Source organism: Branchiostoma lanceolatum, chromosome 8 (genome assembly GCF_035083965.1).
Source record: "Branchiostoma lanceolatum isolate klBraLanc5 chromosome 8, klBraLanc5.hap2, whole genome shotgun sequence".
Taxonomy (NCBI): Eukaryota; Metazoa; Chordata; class Leptocardii; order Amphioxiformes; family Branchiostomatidae; genus Branchiostoma; species Branchiostoma lanceolatum.
The window spans coordinates 5,383,400-5,399,957 of record NC_089729.1 but is presented as its reverse complement, the minus strand read 5'-3'; the positions used below and the strand labels follow the sequence as shown (position 1 = coordinate 5,399,957).

At 42.2% G+C, this 16,558-nt stretch overlaps 2 protein-coding genes across 2 annotated transcripts in view; one reads left to right on the top strand and one right to left on the bottom strand.

Annotated features, from left to right (window-relative positions):
* Positions 1–16,558, top strand: part of LOC136440108 (transmembrane channel-like protein 7) — a 382,010-nt gene that overhangs the window by 82,711 nt on the left and 282,741 nt on the right. The window lies entirely within an intron of this gene.
* On the bottom strand, positions 76–9,069 carry LOC136440699 (neuronal acetylcholine receptor subunit alpha-10-like). Its single transcript, XM_066436798.1, has 6 exons — positions 8,681–9,069; positions 8,070–8,194; positions 2,747–2,791; positions 2,330–2,439; positions 1,494–2,041; positions 76–1,357 (listed from the first exon to the last, which is right to left on the bottom strand). Exons 1-6 carry the CDS (start codon positions 8,760–8,762, stop codon positions 828–830), a joined length of 1,440 nt encoding a protein of 479 aa, XP_066292895.1. The 5' UTR covers positions 8,763–9,069; the 3' UTR covers positions 76–827.

The window sequence follows — 16,558 nt, the reverse complement described above, 5'->3', positions numbered from 1 at the left end:
AGTTAGTTTGACAGTATCTATCCATGGTTCATACATCTTCATACATGTGTCTGAATCAAGTGACGGATACAGGTAGATGACAGAAATATTACTTTATTCCTGAAGTCACGACGTTTACAGCAAACTGCAAAGGTATTGATAGACTTGTAAATTTCTGAAATACAGTTAACGTTAAAGCATTATACATATAGTCAAGTCAAGAAAGTTAAGAATGTTTTACATTTTTTTTACTAGTAAATAGTGTCAAGATGAATGACCAGAATGCCAAAACCTGAAAAACAAGGGAAGCCAGGTTGTGTTCGCATGCAGAGAAGTTAAAAAAAACCCTGAATACTTGTAGTGAAAGGTTTGTTTCTAAGTCACTCTATAGTTTATTACGCCATAGCTGTACACTTATCACTTATATCTATACATATAATATCTTCGATTACTAGCTACCATGGTTAAGTCTACCATGTGATCCTCATTTTTTACAGCATGTAACCATAGAAATGAGATCTACTTGATCGTTCTACGGTAAATATACCGCCTTATCAGCGGCCTGTACAGAACGTGACAGTATACTTTACAACGTGATTAACATATTTACAACAATTTACACGTATTAGTGCATTTAGAGATAAATATTCAGCTGTAGTCTCAGCAATCATAAGCACGTTTCCTTGTAGTGTACTGTACAGGACCCGACGCAGAGTACAGCATAAGTGCGACGAGTAAAATTTGCTGTTACCGCCACCTCTCCAGATTATTTACATTTAATATCTGGTAACCTTTAATTACAATCATACAGAAGGTTTAATGTCATCTAAATGTATGCTTATTCGTAACTATTTATTTTCACCTTGTGGCTGGGATGTCCCTGCGAAGGCGCCGAGGCATGTGATTGCCACGGTTACGTACAGAAACATGAAGATTCTGTCCAGGACTTTGGCGAGTGTTCGCCATTCCTTCTCTATTTCCCAATTTCTCTCCTGTTGCGTAGCATACCCTTTCAAGGTCTCTAGCTGTTTTTCTATGCCGTGAAGTCTTGATATAAGGGGTGAGACTAGCCCTTCCATCCCGTCCAGTCCGCTTTCGCTATTGAGACCACATCCCAAAATGGTCGGTTCCTGTTTGCGACCGCTGTGTCCGTTTTGGAAAGAAGAGGCCAGCAACAGTTCATTGTCCCTGGGAACGCCTGTGTCCAGTCTGGACATGTCTCCCATGAGCAGACACCTGGCGGCGTAGTTCAGGATGTACTTCTTTGCCCAGCTGGGCACGGGGCTAGACGAGACGGTGCAGTCACAGATGTTCATGATGAAGACCGACATCGCCAGGGAGATGGCCATGAGGATCATGGTGATGATGACGTAACGACCTGCAGCGAATTAACAAAACACTGTTCTTTATTATTCGTGGATTCATTTGACTAGTTATAAGTAATGCGTGTTCATTGTCATTACCTGACATTGTACAAAGTAAAGTACATGTATATATAACAATAGCGTTATTACCTATCCATGGGAGCGTCTCCGACTCTGGAAGAGCTTCCTTCAGCACCAACTGGAACACGACCATGGCCAGAAGTATGGACACGCCGAACGACAGTTTCTCTCCACTGTCGATCGGCATGAAGAAAGTCGCTGCCATGATGAACGTCAGCAGAAGACACGGAAGGAGGAGGTTAAAAACGTAAAATGTGGACTTCCTCCCAAGCCTTAGTGTGAAGGTAACATCTGCGTAAGGTGTAGAGATGTCAAAGTCTTCTCCGTAGAAGATGAGGTGCTCCTCAGCGACGAAGTTGTGGACCCTCCACTCAGCGTGGTCTATGAAACCCTCCAGGCTCCCCTCGGGAGCCATGCTGCGCATGGTCACCTCATATCCGCTGTGGATCCACGGGCCGAACTTCAGGAAGCAGCGCTGATGGTCGAACGGAAAGGACGACACGTCGAACTTACATGACGACCTGGTGACAGCCGGTATCTCCCACAGGACATAGCCGTTCTGGTGGATCTTCACGTACGTCTCTTCTCTACTCCAGCCGTTGAACTGCGGGTCTACACTGTAGAATAAAGGGGATATCACTTATGTGGATAGATTATAAAGGGGCACAAATATACTAGATTAACGTGAAAGGGAACACATCAGCATCTGCTGGTTATAAATCTACAGTTGTGGAATCGACCTGAAGTTGCAATCAGCCTTGGTATCATCATTGCATCGACGCTCTTCTGTTTTGTGGTTTTCTGATTACATTAAACATCAGTCTGACACATGTTAACTTTGTAGTCGTACATCTAAAAACGGGAGCAGGAAACAGTTCAAAGGTCAATCATACTTCTTCACGTACTTTTCGTAGAGAATGATGTCCGGTTTCCAGACGTACGTCGCTGGAACAGTTAGGTGCGGCACGCCACCATATTCCCCCGGGTCCCATCGCATATGCGTGTCATTCCAGCCCTAATAGGGAAACAACGGTATTGTCAATTCGAATGTTGTTATTGCCTGTTATTGCCTATCTATTTGTTATTGAGCAACCAAGAGAAACAAATTGACTACTCCGCCATATAGAGGCAAAGTAAAATGCTATTCATGACTAAATAGAGTGACTTTAACCACCCACTGCAATATGATTATATCTCTGTTCGATTCATTATTCACATACCTAATACCTCGTATGTTTTAAATTAAAGGGGAAGCTATAAGGTGTTACATTACTCACTTGGGAATGGATGTTTTCATGAATTATGAAGTCTGCAGGGCTTACCATTGTAATCCACAGGTTCATGGACAACGTCTGGTGCTTCTCGTCCTGTGTTGAGATCAATGCAAAAACAGACTTAGTGTTTGCAATGGAGAATGATGGCTCAGAAAACCTTCACATAACCGGGGATTTCTTTAATCAATAGGCACTGCTGCGGCACATTGTCTCTCGGTGTTAGATGCACGGAGGAATGTGCTGGAAAGACCAGCGCCATAAGTAGTTGATAGAATAGACCCCCAGACATTATATTTAACATGATGATTCATGGTATCCTATTGATCGGTATCCTTTTTATGGCCCTGTCACACTTGTGCGTATATTCAAGTGCGCATGAGTTCCGCAGTAACAATTTTTTGGTTTAAGTAAATTTTGCGGGGAGGAAGTTGCTTTCTTCTTTGTGCAGTCTGGCTATCAAACCAAAGAAATTACTTCTTCGGCTCCAAACTTAACCTAAACAAAAAACGTGTTTATTCGCAACTCATGCGGGCTTGTATATACGCATAAGTGTGACAGGGCCCTAAGCTAACTTATTCGCGACTTTGTTTTGTTACAAGTCTAACTTTGAGAGCCCCAGCTGGGTGCCGTGCTCATAGCTATGATTAAGGTCCTCTTCGACCATTCATCGCACGCAAATTATCCCGGCAGAAACCAAGATGACTGACAGATGGCTCATTAGCCCCCCAAAGTCCACTGAGGTCTCCGCGAAGATTTCGATCCGCAGGCGTGCGTGCAGTAATTAGCGCTAATACAGGTCACCACCAACCATTACATGACCGGATAATTGCGGCGTACATCAGTATGATTGGCAGTTGGTGTGATTTCGGAGGCCTCTGAGGCAATCTAATGAGAGAAAAATTCTACGACTGAATAGATACAGCTGAAATACCAATACTTGACTTTCAAATGACATGGGCGGGTAGTTTTTCAGATATGCAGGCAAGATACTTCGAGTTGTCACGTTAAAAGCAACGACACATTAGACAACCCATTCCACCTTCTGTAACTTTGAATGAAATGGTTTCTATGGAGAATTGCTATCCTGCTAGTGTCGTGGTTTATGAGGGGAAACTATAGAACTAAGATTATGAGACGTAAAACAACTACTTAGAATGACTCCATTTGGACCTTTTACCATTCCTTGGGTTTTGTGCATGTCCAGATTGCCTATGGAACAAGGTGAAGTGGTCCTGCTACTCGAAAGGCTTAAGTACAGAGACGTTCCCGGGAAAACGGGTTTGGGGAGCTTACCTCTCGGGTTATCGACCATCACAAGGTATCGATCGTGTAAACGCAGGCAATAACGTCCCGGGACTAACGCTCAAATTGTTATTGCAGCGCACGACTCTGCCTTAGGACGTTGACCTTTTGGCAAATCCATGGTTTCCGGACCAACAAACAAACTGGTGAGCATCTGAGCGTGTCATGACTTTTGGAATCTGTTTTGGCCCCTTCCATCTTAGATATTCAAACATTAAACTGATAAGTTGCGGGGGAAATCTTATACATAAACTGTGGAGCAAAGTCTAGCATGCCAGCAAATGGGAATGCAAATTGGCACGCTAATAATGTGTAATAGCAGGTGAAATATGTATAAACATAGTCGACAAGTCAAGGACAGAATATCAGTATGAGCACGGGAGACCTATCTCCATGACTTCACAGGTAATCTCCAAGAGATCCAGCGGTGGCAAGGCAATATCAATTCATAGTTCGTGGTTATAAACCTGCTGTTCAACTGATCTTGCTCACAGTCACTGACGAAAAGTAGTGGATGCTACTTGAAACGTCTGACCGTTTCCAAAATCATATCCAGTTGTTTGAGTAATTGCTTTTTGGAATATCAAAAAGGGCCAACCAGTATTCAAAACCACCGGTTCATACTGCCTTGCCACCGATAGATCTGCTCGGAGATTATTCAAAACCTCCTCGTCAATTAGCAGTATTCCACCGAATGAATACATTTCGACACAATGACTATCATTCCGCACATTGCCAAGCCAAAAATAACTTGGGTTGTCGATAAATACGAATCATGAAAAAATTCTTTGAGAGTAAATACTGTCATTAAACCCCTTACTGTGAAAACCATTAGTGATCCTGAATAAAGATACAAGTACTCTCAACCGAACCAATAATTGTTAACAAAGAGCAAGGCTTATTGTCTGAGCATAATGACAATTTTTACACGTTATACTCACTGTTGCGGGAAAGTGTTAAACTTGTCAGTGTATCTGTGTGCTATGAAATGTAGTAAAACCAAGACCATCAACTCTTGTAGTTGTAAAATTTGTCATCCATTATAAAGTATGAAAAAGCAGTAGTGTGAATTTCTAAGGAAATGGCTCATAATGTGGTAGCTGGGACAGTCAGTTCTAAACAGCAGACTGCATACATTACATCATACAATCAAGTACAACACATTTTAAGAGACTCGATGCTACAGGCAGATTTGATTATATCTTTAGATGCAACAACCTCTACAATGTAAAAATAAGTAGATATATAAAAGACCGCTTTGGCAATAGAAAAAATACAGAAACTAATGATTAGCCCCACTCGATTGTAATACTATATCAAAGACTTATGTTTGATCGTATTGCATCAGTAGTTAGGACGTTAAGTTTTATTCAATACCTCTATTTTGTTCTAATGTTTAATAGTTGTTGCCATACATTGATTGTACCGTGTACAATTGCCGTGCAATAAAGTTCTTTTATAATCGGACGGCTGCTGTGTAGGTGACCACACGTCTCATCCGGGCCCTTCGATCAGCAGCAGGCGGTCTAATGTCCGATATCCACAATAACGGCAAATATACTGTTCTTCAATATGAATAATAAAACAAGGAACCGCACTTTGGATATTTGATCTGGTCATAAATGTCCCGTGATAATGACTATTGAAGTAGGGCCAAACAGTGAAAAGACATTACTTAAATGACGTATAATTCAAGCGACAGTAAAATAGGCGAGAGTTCCGCGAAACTGAAGTTTGGTGCTCATGAGACCGTGATCAGAATGTGCTCAACCTATTTGTGCAGTGACAATGGGTCCAAGAACTGGTGCAAATATACCATGCCAAACAAAATTAAACATAGACCCGGATCTACATAGTCCATTCTTCACTTTTATCACCTGGCACATACCCGGCAAAAAGTGCTTAGGTTGATCCTCGACATATGTGTTCAGGTGTATTTCCAACACATTAACCCTCCACACATCGTAAGTATCAACAATTCAACATAAACGGGTCATAACTCAGATCTAACTAAATGCTGCTATTTATATAAGAAGAAATGCCGCTGTGATATGGATCAAGTTTCTAGACTGTTTAGAAATTCCCAGCAAAATTTCTTAGTTGATTCCCCTTCCTTCAGCCTCCTCCAGTCTTACGTCAAATGCAGAAAGCCATTCGTCAAAGTGAGGTCTAATCAATTCGTGGGCGATATTCGCCTCGTGACCAATCAGCCACCTGGTCCTGTCCATTACAGCGATAAAGGCCCAGATGGAAAGACGCAATAAGGCGGTTATGGGCTCTTCTGGTGAGGGTTTCTTTGGAGAATGCGTGTCGACAAGCCATCTGGGGAACGTCCGTACACGTCTTTACTACTCGCATAAAACATAGTCATCCTGGTGTTGGTTATATAACTTTATCAAGACTCTAGACCACGTCTGATGAAATAGTGGTACTTAAACCCCCCTCTGCGGCAAGCTCGCGGCGTCGCTGCGGCCGATCGAATTGACAAAGCACTGAACAAATTTTCATAGCCAAAAAACTAATCTTTTTAAGCTTTGTGTGTTTTGTTGTCTTTTTGGTGATACTTGTACGTTTTGAATGACATTTTCATTATAAAGTCAAGGGCAACACAAATCCAGTTTAGGACGCAGCGACGCCGCCAGCGTGCCGCGGGTCCAGTGCAAGGAGGGCTTTAGTTGTATGTGAAATAAAGAATTGTCCTGTTGCAGATCTAACGTAGTTCGAATCGCCGTAATAGGAAGCTCTGAATATCACGATCGTTGTAATGTTGGGAACCAACTGGAAAGTATCACATATACACGTACAAATGTTTTGAACACAGCTGAGTTGCTCTGTAAGCAATAAGAACTGTGGCGTACGTCGTTTGTTTTCATGTCATTTCATAGTTTAAGCGTACCATTTTAATTTTCGTCGTCGTGGTATGGTTTCGTAAACTGTGTGCGGCAAATTCCAGTTTCTCGACGCGTACCGCCAGCATTTCTAGCGTGACAGGTTCTTTCTGGGAATGCAGTGATGTGTTAAATTAAAGCCAGTTTACTCGCGTGTCATGTAATAGAACTTCCGCTGAAGTGGAGAGTTGTAAGATTATATAAAACTACATATAATGAGGAAAAATATCTAAATGATGCAAATATGAGGGACAGGAATGCAGTCACAAGACTAAGAATCAGCTGCCACAAACTACATATTGAAACGGGAAGACATACCCGCACTCCTCTTACTAGAACAACGATTATGTAAACATTGTACTTTGAATAGAATAGAAGACGAATGTCATTTTGTGGTAGAATGTGGATTAACGTTATATACATGTACCAAAGAAAGAAATGAACTGTATAAGCTTGTAGAAAACCTATTTCCCTACTTCACACATTTAAGTACTGTACAAAAATTCATATTCCTAATGCGACTAGACAAACCTCCCATTGAAAAACACGTCTGTTCTTTTATATCTACTATAACCGAAAAGCGAGGAGAAGTAGAACTTATCTAATGATAGTCATATTCTTTTTGTACCCGTTAACTGTACTTGTTATTTTGTTTTGCTGTGACCTGTGCTAAGCCAAGTGTGGCAGAAATGTGCAATTCATTCATTCATTCAAGTTGTAATCCCAGCACCAGCGGGATGTGAGGGCGTTTTGTGACAAGGTGAAGTGAAAATATAAAATTAAAAAGAATGTGAAGGTCAGTATAACGATATTGAACTTGGATTCTGCGCCACGCCGTAAACCGGACAGTATATCTTTCGAGCTGTCGGGAAAGGCACTGTGGAAAGTTAGACTCATGATTTTCATTCATTATTGATCATCAATCACGCGTACATCAATCCACCCTGCGCAATCTGATATAGGATAAGCAATATTTCACCCCAAGCTTAAGACTGTCATACCTGAACCTGTGTATTCGCTTCCAATTCCTCAATATATTGCAAACATCCGGTATGCCATTGAAAGATGACCCTTCGTGTGCCCTCCGGCGCCATAGACTTGAGACGGCTTTAGTAAATGGTATGGTCTTTATGTCACATATCGTGTATAGATATTCAATATGAATGCTAAATGTTGAGTACCATATCCACGATGTGCGTGAGAGTGACTCCGAAGTCCACCGTCAGCAGGTCCTGGTGCCGTCTGACGGGACGTAAGGCGCTGTCGTACCCCCGGAACAGGTGGTGAAACAGCAGGCTGTCGTTCCCTGCAGGAAAATCATGCAAACAAGAAGTTCACTTTTGTGCGTGTGTGTGTGTGTGTGTGTGTGTGTGTGTGTGTGTGTGTGTGAGTGTGTGTGTGTGCGTGTGTGTGTGAGTGTGTGCGTGAGTGTGTGTGTGTGTGTGTGTGTGTGCGTGTGTGTGTGTGAGTGTGTGTGTGTGCGTGTGTGTGAGTGTGTGCGTGCGTGTGTGTGTGTGTGTGTGTGTGTGTGTGTACGTGTGTGCGTCTCTCTCTCTCTCTCCAGCTCTCTCTGTCTCTCTCTCTCTCTCTCTCTGTGTATGCCTGTGTGTGTGTGTGTGTGTCTATGCGAGGGAGAGGCTCTGCAGTGTTTGTATAGATATCATTATTTCTAGTACGAAACGTTTCACTAGAAATACGTGTACTTATGTTATGTTCCTAAGTAGATCACGCTCGTGAAATGAACAAACAAAATGAACAGACAAGACTTAAGTTTACAGTGCAGAGCTCGTACCTCTTTCCCTGCACTCAACATGGAGTGTACAACACGCCAGGTGCCAGACGACGGTCAGTACGAGCACAAGCCGCTTGGTCATCGTTGTCTCCTTGTGTCTGCGCTACATGTGAATCACCTTCATCTGCAACATAGGATAGGTCGGTTCAATATCCACATAGCCGGCCAAACACACATCTTCATTAGAACGTCTTCTCATTGAAGTTCACATTTGATATAAACCCATTTAAACTATTGGAATATCTATTGCCGCTGTATCCCCATGGCTTCACTTGGGTTAATCTCCCTGTTCCCCAGCCGTTCTCACTGGTGTTGGAATCAATGATGTCAAGTTCAAGGTGAAAGCAGACCAATGGACCTAATTACCATGGGAGAAGTCGTCAACACATTAGATGCCTTTGTTTTACGAGTGTTTGTTTTTTTACTATCAGGTCAAAAAGGCTTCAGAAATGTGATAGTGTGATAATGTTTGTGACATCACAAAAGCTACAACTTTAAAGCAAGCAATCAAAAAAAATTGTGCGCGTGCGATGACAGAAATAGATGTGCCCTGTGGTTCAAAAAGTTTTCCTGTGTCACATCAATCCATTATACGACATCTAGATCTATTGATTATAGTTATCGCTGTACGGGGCATCTTTAGCTACACGGCTTGATCACAGTAAAATAATTAGAGCGAGAAAATGACGATCTATGTCCAACCGTATAGATGGGATTGCTGGACAACTATTGGTCAGGATATCGATTTGTCGATCCGCGGTTTTCTCCTTTGTAGCTGACATGGTAACATCACACCACACTTGACCCTTTGGCATTGGGGAATGTCACAAGCGCACAAATCTTCATCAATGGTCATCAATGAGGACCGAATCGGTGTCAATGGCGATTTCTGATAATAACCCCAGTCCACTATGGCGGCAACCGCGCTGTGACCTAAAATTTAACAGATCGATCAACGAATTTCATTTCAACCAACCCTTTTACGCTTTTCAGTCATACTTTTGCTTGATATTCCAATCATGACAACAAAGAAAACACAAATCCCAGCGAGGTCCCGACGCGATCGCCGTCTAGTGGAATGGGTTCGTGTGGAAACCGTTTCGTCCATGGCACTTTTTGGTAGAAAACTGCAAGCTAGCTGGAACTGAATTAGATGGTAGGAGAATCGGTATATTGATCAATAACATAATCTAACCGCACCACTTATGTTTATGACTTGAAGCGAAACGCCTAAAACTTCAACCCTTCATTAAGATATAGAAATTCTCCCCAACCCCGTGTATAGAGTCGTTACGGTCCGTATAAGCGGGCAGCCGACCTTGACCGAAGTGATTCATCTACCTGGCAGTTGTAGCCTAAAGAGATGCTGATTGTACAAGGTGATTATTGCACAAGTGTCCAATAGGATGGGACAAAGAATAAAAATCGACCCAATATAATGTGAAGTTTTATCACACCACACAATTCCACAGATGTTGCCAATTTTCCCAATCAACAGTGAAATATGACCATTTGCCGTAATCCAAAGTTGCGTGGCACATCGTAGGGTATCTTCGACCAGACCTTACTTTGCGATCCCCCAGCGGCAGTATATTTGCAGTAACCAGATTCCTTTACAGTTATTGAAGCTGATAGACTTCCAGCCTCAGTCACGTAATATCTCTTCTGTGCTCATGGGATTCCAGGGGTGGTTAAACTTCGTACGGTGTAATAAGACCCGTAATGAAGATTGACGGGCGTAAAGCTACACACTGTCATCTATCCATTAAGAACACCCTTGAGTACCATAATATAAATAAACTTTTACTCATACTGAAATGCTTGTCAGAAACGATCAGACACGGGAGCATCATCACATATATCTTACGCCTATGGCAATCTATTGGTAATTATCTTAAGTGTGCGGCACATTTTGGAGTGGCTTAGAACCCTTTTAGCTGTAGGTAATTGAACGGTACTGCACCAGAGAAGATTTTCTAATTGAAAGCTGGTATGTGTCGGGAATTGTTGTGGATGTTAGTGGCATGGGCCATATCATGAGAATTATAGCAACAAGGCGAAAAGACAATAAGTCGCGATACACAACGTGTTCGTGTTCGTATTCTCAGTTATCGATTTTGTGCTATTTTTATCCACTCAAAATCCTGCTAAATTAGTCAACCCAGGCCGTTCTTTTACCTGCTTCGCGCGCCCATCACCGGTAGTAAATGAAGAAATAAATGACTGAATAGAAAGATGGCTCACCGAAAATTGGCATCCAAACTTTAACGACCCATTGGCTGGAAGTTAAGTGGCTCACGCACGAGCAATGTGCGAGCTGCTTGGCGCATTAGGTACTTAAGTTTCGTTCAGCAGCTGTGCCATACAAGCCAGAGTTATTACCTCCATGAAAAATTGAGGTATTGTTTCCGGTGTGCGTGTGTATGTGTGTGTGTCTGTTTCAGTATATTTGTAGTCAGCATAACTCCAGAACTTCTGGATAGAAAGTGATGAAATTTGGCATTGGGATAGGTCTTGGGACGACGAGAGTAAATGTGGATTACTGGCCTCCTGTCGGGTTTGCTTGGCACTGCAGCAAAACTTCAGTTTTTTTAATCTTTTGTCCTGGCCATACTATAGTCTTGTTTTTTGATGACAGATGGCTTTTGATGTCAGGTTTGGTTCCACTAGCAGCTTAGACTGGAACTGCAAGGGTATTTCTATAGTGCTGACTGGCGTCTAGACACACGTCTGGAGACTTGTGTTAGCTGGACACTATCAGAATATAGCATTCTGCATGGAGTTTAAACTGTAAACGCCAACACAATAAATTGGACTTACCCAAATTTTCGACTGATCAGCTCCAGTCTTTGTCAAGGAGTGAGCAATCCACTGCTTCTGTGACGTCACGTTATGCAGATGAGACACGTGACTCGGAGAGCAGTGGATCATAGGTTGCAGAAAGTCTATGGCGCCCTCCGTCTCTGTTGAGGGATGGTTGTAATGCACGGATGTAGATGGACTCCTTAATCCCTCTTGCAAAAAATTCTGATTCTGTGTCCAGAATCTTAACCTTGTCCAATGAAACCGAATGTCCAGGCGACTCTAAGTGTATGTGTTTAGAAACTTCAGAAGAGGTTGTGCTCGGACGCTTGTGTTCGTTGAAACGGGTTTTCAGTGAGCGTTCAGTCTCTCCAATGTATGTTTCTTTGCACTGGCCTCTAATGTTTTGACCTTGACAGGGAATGAAGTACACAACTCCGCACTTGTCCTCCCTAGGTGTTTTATCCTTAGGCGCCATAGAATATAGCATAATGTGGTCGTCCATATTTCATGTTCTGTCGTACATGTTGTATATATTTCGAATACTTCATATTATCAATACTGTGATCTCGGCATTCTGCATTTCATACGGACGTCAGCAACTCAACCAATATCACAACTAGCTTCAGGACGGAACATTTCTCCATTGGCACTGCAGCTACTGGAGATCAATTTTTCATGAACTGTATGACTCGATGTCAACAATTTCCGGAACATATTGTGCCTGTAATAAAAGAGCCCCGGGCTTCAATATATCCGTGAAAGTGTTCCATGACTCTACGACACTCATATGCTAGGGTCACATTTCCAAGCCGGGGCCTGGCCTGGCAATTTGCCGGAAGGAAGTATACGATATAGAAGACAACAAAACACATCAAACGTAAAAATGGTAATTAATGAGCATGATCTGTGTATATTTCTTGATATACATTTTTATTTTACGCTCCCGCAAACAGCCCGGCCGTGCCCCGGTTTGGCAATGTGACCCATGCAATAGTCGAGAAGGCAGTGTAGACATTTGTAGTAAGATGAAGTGGATTGGGAGGGTGCCCAGAGAGGTAAGAATTAGCGGAACAGTTTGTTATCTAACTTGTTACAGCTAAGGTCAATACTGAGTGACGGCATGTGACTTTGGTGAGATTGGGGTCAAATCCGAACATCACGACGAGGCTGAGTAGGCAATCCTCACACAGGTACTGTGCAGCGGCGTTGGCACTGGTACAGCTGCGTCTAGACTCCCGTGTAGCTCCCTTGGAAAACATGTCAGTCTTGAGTGGAAGATGTAGAAGCATTTGCGATGATAAACTATCTATCAAGTCTTATCTTCAAACCCCTTATGATCAGATAGACAACACAAGAAGATAAAGCACCCAATGTAATCGCAATAAAAACAGCAGTATTCATCAAGTACACCTGAGCTAATCTATGCTTCTCATGCTATGCATGTTTTCAGACCATATACTGGCCCCATTCTAGTACGTTACCCTTTCAGCCCCCAGGGTCCGGCACATCACATACTGCTGCGTGTACATTTTTCAGAGAACCAGACTGATGTCCTGTGGATAGGTTCATTAGAAAGACAATGTTTGGTGACAGATGGTTGATATTTCACGATGGCAGAAGCTCACTTTATCATTTTCCAGACTTCATGTACGAGCCAAACACTTCGCTACATATTCTGATCTGTTACTACATGTATTTGACCGCCGAAAAGTGCAGTATTCCGAGTACGTATGTTGACGTGGGTTTCAAGTTTTTTGTCTGGTCCTTAAGTTTACCCATTACGAAGACACATCTTCACGGAACACTATAAGGACCAAGAGTCAAGAGACCATGGTCATCTAGCGTCCCTTTGAAAAGTTTTGTTTGTGTATCCGGTATACATGTAATAGACCGTTAACAGACATGCTATGATATCTTATTTTCAACTGTGTCAGTGACTCACGCTTTGACGCATTCATCTTACTTGTCTTGAGCAGGCTTACCAGAATATTCCGATATTCACATTCAGGGTGCAGTGCCTCCTGAGTAAGGCTCGGTAAGGTAATCAACGACTGGATCAAGATAGATGAGATAATTGAATCACTGGGGAACACATCAACAACCCTCAGTAGTCCGTAATGGTGTTGGGCAGTCAGTCGTCAAGACAGCAGAGTTGTATACATCAATCGTTAAGCAGCACATCCACACAGATAACGGTAGTTCGTCTTGTCGACTCTTCTTCACGCTCTAGCTCCACCGTGTTTTCTTCATTCCGGTTGGTAAAACGTGTGACTTTGGGGAATGGAAAAGTGACTGATACACGTACATGCAGTTCTCTGCCACACCCATGAGGATTTTGCCAAATGCATCAGCCACTCCTATATAACGTTTCCACTGACATGATGGACCATGTGCAAGCACTCACTCCCACCTACCATTAGCAATGGCAATGACATATGATTACAACATACCTTAGAGGGTAGAAAGTATACTGTTACATGGATGCATCTGCACGTGCCGTGTTTCGGTTCAGCGGTTTTATTTTCAAAGATTCGCAGCTTCCGGTGATATCATTTCTTTATTGCAACATTCATAAACAATACACTGTGGTGGCACACTTACGTTATGGGCTAATTTTCATGCAAAAGACAATACAGAGGTACAAAGAAAGAAAGCAAATTAGGTTGGCAAATTATACAATTGAATGAATGAAGACCTTTATTGTACACACATACCCACTGGGTTTAGTACAGGTCACAACAGAGAACATAACAGTTTGAAAGTACGTATATATATATATACATTACAATGATAAGCTAACTCTAATCTAATGATTACGTTAATTTGGCCTCTTCTCGCTTCTTGGTAATATACAAATATACGGGATGTATGAAAGTCCATTTTGACCAACAAAGCGATGTGAGATTCCAGAATTTAACTGTATACCGAAAAGAAGATCCTCTTAGAAATAAATGTAATTAAATATCATCTGAGATAAATCAATATCTGTAACAAAACCTACGATTCTTTTCAAATTGCCAAATATCAATGCTTTTGCTAGCTGTTGACAAAACCTTGCAAATACCAAACGTCACTGGACGCTCTCTCCCATGACGGTGATACCAATGTGTTGTCAGTTAGGGCCCTTGTGGTAAAAGCACCATCCAACCGTGCAGCCAGATTGCATTAGCCATGCTGCAGACGGGACGGCCGTATGGGTATGTGTCTAACGTCAACTCACTTGGGAAAATGACGCCTCCTTGGGCTTGTCAGCAAAGAGTGGCTTTCTTTATCATTTACAAAAATCGGCATCGCGATGTGGAAGACATGGTATGTGATGGTTGCCGCGCTGGCATTAAACAGATATATGCTACTCCCGGCTGTCTCCGTCCAAAGTAATAAGGCTAAGCCCAGAAAGGCCACCCGTACACTTGTGTACGTACTTACTGTTCAGTTGCGTTCAGGTGCCCTACAGACCGCCCATCAGCAGCCGCTCAGTACAAACTCCGCAGTAGCGATTTCTTCTGTGCACAGCACATCGCGACCCCGTCAATATGTTAGATGATCCTCCGCCGAGGCTTCGTTGGATGTCGAACCAATGAAAAAACTGTATCAAGTCAACCGACTTTGTTTGGACTAGATTAGCGTTCACGCACCTGACGCACCACATAAATTACGTCCAAATTCTAGTACAGAATGAATGATGAGGGTATTATCTGTCAATCCCATTGACATCCAGATTCCAGGAATTGGAGGAAGTGGGTCATGATGAAGATACGGCGTTCAAAATGTGGAGAATGGTGTGGGCAGACCAGATACGTGTGTTTTCCTGATTGATTTTTGACCACGACTGGTTATTTATTCGGCTTCACAGATTAAGACAATCTGTGAGGAGCCGGCAACAGAAACTTGCCTTGCAGGCTTCATCCCCCTCCTGCACGTTTTTATTGTACCTCTGATTATTTCATTATTACTTTCTGTTTTTTTTATGTGCGAATAAATAAAACAAACAAAACAAACAGAACAAACCTGGTTTCTCTACAGGGCCGGCTCCTCAACAGATACAAAATACAACTGACAACAAATATAGTAAAAGCTTAACATCTAAATGATACAATAATGATGGTAATTAGAACAGTAATAAAACTACAATACAAATTGGGGTATAATTAGAAATGAACAAGAAAAAACAAGAGGTGTGATATCAGGTTGCAAGGCAGTTGTCACTTTTACATATAGAGGACCAGGTGCATATGTTGTCAGTTGAATATATGGAGTTTACCTGTGATTTGATTACCAACACGACACTCTATATCGATAATATGATATTTTATAGTCATTCTATTATCATTCAAATAAGTTGTATAGTAATCTGTATACATGTGGACATCAAGCTTACAATGGGTACGAACTGCCTGAAACAGCTGTTAGCTGAAGATAACTGATCATATTTTCTATTCCATTTGCTACAGCTACTGTACTCCAGAGTGCGATTTCCTTAGTAATGTATTTCAATCAATGACTTCAACAATACGCCCCAAATTAAAATGTCACAGAGACAATGATCCATAGAAGCACAATATCTAATCATTATTCGCCGAGAGGCATGTGACGGCAACTTCTGAGCACTCAGAAGCTTGGGTTTGATTGGTTACATTGTTAGGATCCTTACATCAGTTAAAGGAGTTATCCCATGAGTCGTTGCATATACAATTACCATTGAATGACACATATACATACATATAGAAACCAGCCATTATGGTAAGCGTTGATGCATTGCCACAGTTTCTCAAGAGTGAAAAATGTTGGCGCTTTGAACATCAAATCTTATGTCCGGTTTACAGGAAAATTTCTTCGAAGCTGAGGATACCTTTTGGGAGTCCCGTAAACTCATTTCGGGTTAGCCATTAAATCTGGTTAGCACGACGTAATTCTCATCATAAAATTACGGCTTTCACAGGTCACACATTCAGAAGATCGTGCCATTTGTCCTGACGTTAGTACTTTATTTAGTGGCGTGTGGCGCAAGTGCAGAGCGCACGGTTGTCAAACAATGGGACCCGGGATCGAATCCCAGGGTTGTACCCAGAGACA

Bases quoted from the DNA above. Each gene is read 5' to 3' on its own strand.
- LOC136440699 (XM_066436798.1), bottom strand. From the start codon at position 8,762: ATGACCAAGCGGCTTGTGCTCGTACTGACCGTCGTCTGGCACCTGGCG. The intron at 2,440-2,746 runs GTAAGCCCTGCA...TTTCCCTATTAG, and splicing joins TGAACCTGTGGATTACAATG to GGCTGGAATGACACGCATAT. The intron at 2,042-2,329 runs GTACGTGAAGAA...TTTATTCTACAG, and splicing joins GACATCATTCTCTACGAAAA to TGTAGACCCGCAGTTCAACG.